The sequence below is a fragment of the Engraulis encrasicolus genome, chromosome 24 (assembly GCF_034702125.1).
Source record: "Engraulis encrasicolus isolate BLACKSEA-1 chromosome 24, IST_EnEncr_1.0, whole genome shotgun sequence".
Taxonomy (NCBI): Eukaryota; Metazoa; Chordata; class Actinopteri; order Clupeiformes; family Engraulidae; genus Engraulis; species Engraulis encrasicolus.
Window position 1 is genome coordinate 23,140,332 of NC_085880.1, and position 4,399 is coordinate 23,144,730.

General features: G+C 46.8%; 1 protein-coding gene across 2 annotated transcripts; it reads left to right on the plus strand.

Annotated features, from left to right (window-relative positions):
* The first annotated feature begins 1,366 nt into the window (after positions 1-1,366).
* On the plus strand, positions 1,367-4,399 carry sprn (shadow of prion protein). 2 transcript variants are annotated; one of them, XM_063191604.1, is made up of 3 exons: positions 1,367-1,406; positions 2,744-2,882; positions 3,909-4,399. In XM_063191604.1, exons 2-3 carry the CDS (start codon positions 2,750-2,752, stop codon positions 4,169-4,171), a joined length of 396 nt encoding a protein of 131 aa, XP_063047674.1. In that variant the 5' UTR covers positions 1,367-1,406; positions 2,744-2,749; the 3' UTR covers positions 4,172-4,399. The 2 variants fall into 2 exon arrangements, with proteins under 2 accessions (XP_063047674.1, XP_063047675.1); XM_063191605.1 differs by lacking the exon at positions 1,367-1,406 and having other exon boundaries at positions 2,720-2,882.

Genomic DNA, 4,399 nt, shown 5'->3' on the forward strand with positions numbered 1-4,399 from the left:
GGCTTCTTCTTCTTCTTCTTCTTCTTTGGTGTTTATTGGCGGTTGGCTACCGACGTGGAGCATTACCGCCACCAACTGGTGCAGTTATGTACAACTCTTTGCATGGCTTGTTCAGGTCAGAGGTACGGAGCATTGATGGAGTGTGCGCACTAACGGGGGTGCTAGATAACAGAAATAAATAAAACAAAAAGCAAACAAATAATAATGAAAAGAAAAATACATAAAAGGAAGGGAAGCCATTAGGGAGGGAAAGAGAAAAATAAATGATCACTCAAAAATAAATAACTTAAATCCTGTCAAATAACTGGGTTGACTTCAAAAATCTCATAAGGGGGGCCCATGCAGATGGCCTATTGGAGAATGCCAGCAGGCCTTCCAGAGTTAACCTTGTCATCCCTATTGGCCTTACATTTTGCATCAGTATTTCCCTTTCACAACTATATGCTGGGCATTCTAATAACACATGTTCTACTGTCTCTCTGTGGTTGCAGAAAGGGCATTGTCCAGTGGCATGTTTCCCTATTATGCTGAGGGAGTGATTAAGTTGCGTGTGTCCTATTCTAAGCCTTGTGGTGACTGTGTCAGCTCTTCTGTCCCTGCTGTCTGGTCTTCTTGTGGGGACTTGTGGTTGGATCTTAAACAGGAACCTCCCCTTTGTATTTGCTACCCACTGCTCTTGCCACAGTTTACAAACTTTAGTCTTGATTAGGCTCTTTAACTGCGGGCTTCAAAAATCATGGAACCAGAGCACTCAGCCGAGGCAGTCTCGGCCCCTCTGAAATCTCGCGATGCTTCAAGGCCAATCAAAAACCAAGATGAGGTAGGAGGTTCTCGAGATTCTCCGAGAAAATAAATAAATAACATAAAATAAATAATGAAAAATCTATATGTCCATGTATTGCTTTTATATGGGGGTTTGCAAATAACAAGCAGTCGCTTTATGTACCCGAAGAGACATCGCACCACTGATGATATATCAGGCCAATAAAAACGTTTTCATTGTTTTCACAGAATAATGTTCCAAATAAATTGCAGGGCATATAGGCTGCAAATAGCCCAAATTACTGCGCTCTCATACTAACTAGGCTATTGGAGGGGGAAAAACGACCAGCCTTCAGAACAGCCTATCCACCACACCTGTAGGCCTATAGAATGCAATACAGGAGCCTAGATATTGTCTTTAATTTTGTGTAAATCTCAATGAAAGATAAGAAAACCAGAGCGTGACATGACGATAACAAGATGAAACCGTGAATTATTTATACTTCATGAAGCAAACTGTGCGCGCGCGCACGTGTATGTGATTCTGTGCGCACGGGTAGCATCATCGCACGGCTAACGTTTTTACCTTTACCTGGGGGTTGTCCTGATATTATCAACAGTGAAGACATCCCGTTGGCTTTGGGGTAAGTGATGAATCGAAGCGTTATAACAAATTGCCCGTTTATCTTATGAACCACAAGAGGATGTCATTTTTGTATTGGATGGATGTGCAGGGCACCTTGCACTGTTTATGAGCATCATTTTGAAGGGTAGGCTACAGACGCTGTCTTGAGGATTGTCAAATATTCAGATAGGCCTGTTTGACAGGTGCAGCAGCCGTTAAACCTAATTTCTGCCCACGAATATTTTATTCGTCCTCAGATTCCTCTCTCTTCGCATTATTTCCATTCCAAACCCTAACCCAAATCACAGTGCTGTTTTGGTACGCCAAGATGTTGCTGTAGTTTGCAGTGTTTAAACACAAAGCCTACTCGCTGAGTGTGAAAAAATGTATACGAATTCGGACAGAAATGTTAGAGCTATGCTAAAATTTGGTGTTATGTCTCGAAATTAACCATTATGCCAATAAATTAGGTTGCACTACTGCGTATGTCCACAGGATGTCACTGTCTCCCCGGTTGTCGCAGAGCCGTATATAATATACGGCTCTGGGTTGTCCAAAATCTGAGTTGCAGGAGTAGCCTACCCTGCTCAGGGATACTCAAGTCTCTGTAAGCCTACAAATTCTTCTCAATGGGGCTTAATCTTTGTGGGTTTACGATGTGAAAATATTTCCCCATCTCTCTTCCTCATGTTCCGTGGGACACATGGTTACATCATTAATGATAAATTAATACGGTACTAATTAACTAAATTAATTATCTATTTCTTGGATCATTCCACGCCAAAATAAAATAAAAATAGGTGCATACAATACATAAAACGTAGCTCACCTGTGTCTGTGAGGTGAGTTGGCTGCTGCTGCTGTGTGTGTGTGTGTGTGTGTGTGTGTGTGTGTGTGTGTGTGTGTGTGTGTGTGTGTGTGTGTGTGTGTGTGTGTTCATCCCTCTCTTGTCTGTGTGCAGGGCTATGAGGCGTGTGTGTGCAGTGAGCTGGATGCTGCTGCTGCCGCTGCCGTGTGTGTGTGTGTGTGTGTGTGTGTGTGTATTCATCCTTCTCCTCTTATCTGTGTGCAGGGCGCTATGAGGCGTGTGTGTGCAGTTAGCTGGGTGCTGCTGCTGTGTGTGTGTGTGTGTGGGTGTGCGTGTGTGTGTGTATTCATTTCTCTCCTCTTATCTGTGTGCAGGGCGCTATGAGGCGTGTGTGTGCAGTTAGCTGGGTGCTGCTGCTGTGTGTGTGTGTGTGTGTGTGTGTGTGTGTGTGTGTGTGTGTGTGTGTGTGTGTGTGTGTGTGTGTGTGTGTGTGTGTGTGTGTGTGTGTGTGTGTGTGTGTTCATCTCTCTCCTCTTCTGTGTGTGCAGGGCGCTATGAGGCGTGTGTGTGCAGTGAGCTGGGTGCTGCTGCTGCTGCTGGCCCTGCTGTGTGAGCCGGTGTTCCCCAAGGGAGGCAGAGGTGGCGCCAGAGGCTCCGCCAGAGGAACCGCCCGCGGACGCAGCACAGGTAAAGCTCCAGGGGCCTATAGTACAAAGCTGATTCAGGACTAAACCAGGTTAAGTAAAGAGGTAAATCATCTAATACAGGGGTCCCCAAACTAAGGCCCGGGGGCCGGATGCGGCCCGCCAGGCCCCTTTGACCAGCCCTCCACCTCTCTGCATCTCACCATTTGAACTGGCCCAAAGGAGCAATCCTCACAGAAAAAAAGATAACATATATTTACCAACAGGCCAACCTACAGTTTAATTTTCGCTAACTTAATGTGAATCACCAGAAATTTCTTGTCTTGATAGTTTCTCATCTCACTGTAATATAAACAGGCCTACGATTTCTATTGTATCACTCCTAAACCGTCAATCACCATATGTTTCTAACCTTTCCTAGCTATTTTCACATGGTTTTTGGAAATTAAAAGGAATACCTGTGTTATTTCAAATTGAAAAACATGTGAAGTACTCACTCACTTCTTTTGCAAATCACTTGTAATGATGAGCTATTTTGTGCAAGAAATTATGAATGAAGGAAGGGAAGGACAGCACTCTTCAGATTTTTCTCTGTTTATTCGCCTACAAACGTTTCGGGCAGAGCCCTTCTTCAGCGTGTAATGCGATTGCCGTGCTAGAAATTATGGCGATAACAGGCAGTAGCCTAGTATACAGCCCACATAATTGATCCCGGCCCCTGATCACAGTCAGGAACGATAATGTGGCCCCCAGAGAAAAAAAGTTTGGGGACCCCTGATCTAATAGAAGCCCCAGAGCTGTGTTAACTGGGGTACTGGACGTCGGTTGGTAACATGGTTCATGTATATTTAAATAATTCTAGGCAGCGACTTTCTTTTGACAAGAGTTTCCAGTGTGTGTAACGGCAGAGGTCGCAGCAGGAGCAGTGATGTTAATGTGTGCGTGCATGTGTGCGTGCGTTTCAAGCTGCGGTGGTGTGCACTCGTCCCCAGTGCGTGTAGAAACGGGGATAACAGCAAAAGCAGTTGTGTTTGAGAGATGATAGATGATGTGTGTGTGTGTGTTTCAGGTCGCGGTGGCGTGCGCTCGTCCCCGGTGCGTGTGGCGGCGGGGGCAGCAGCCGGGGCGGCGGTGGCCTTGGCAGCGGGGGGGTGGTACGCCTCCGCACAGCGCCGCCCGGACGACAGCTCAGAGCTGGATGACGCCTACGCAAACCGCACTCAATGGGACGCCTACGCCAGCATGTCAGGCTCCTCCCACACTGCCTGCCACCTGGCCTACCAGTGGCCAATCCTGCTGTCAATCAACACGCTAGCCTACGCCCACCTCTGAGAGGCCACCTCGTCGACTACTAGTGGCCAATCCTACTGTCATTCAACACGCTAGACCACGCCCACCTCTGAGAGGCCACCTCGTCGACTACTAGTGGTCAATCGTACTGTCAATCAACACGCTAGCCTACGCCCACCTCTGAGAGGCCACCTCCCGTCACTCCTCTCAATGACCTAGCTACAGATGGGAAGCTGTGCAATAAAGACTCTAGCCAACGCACTTCCGTTA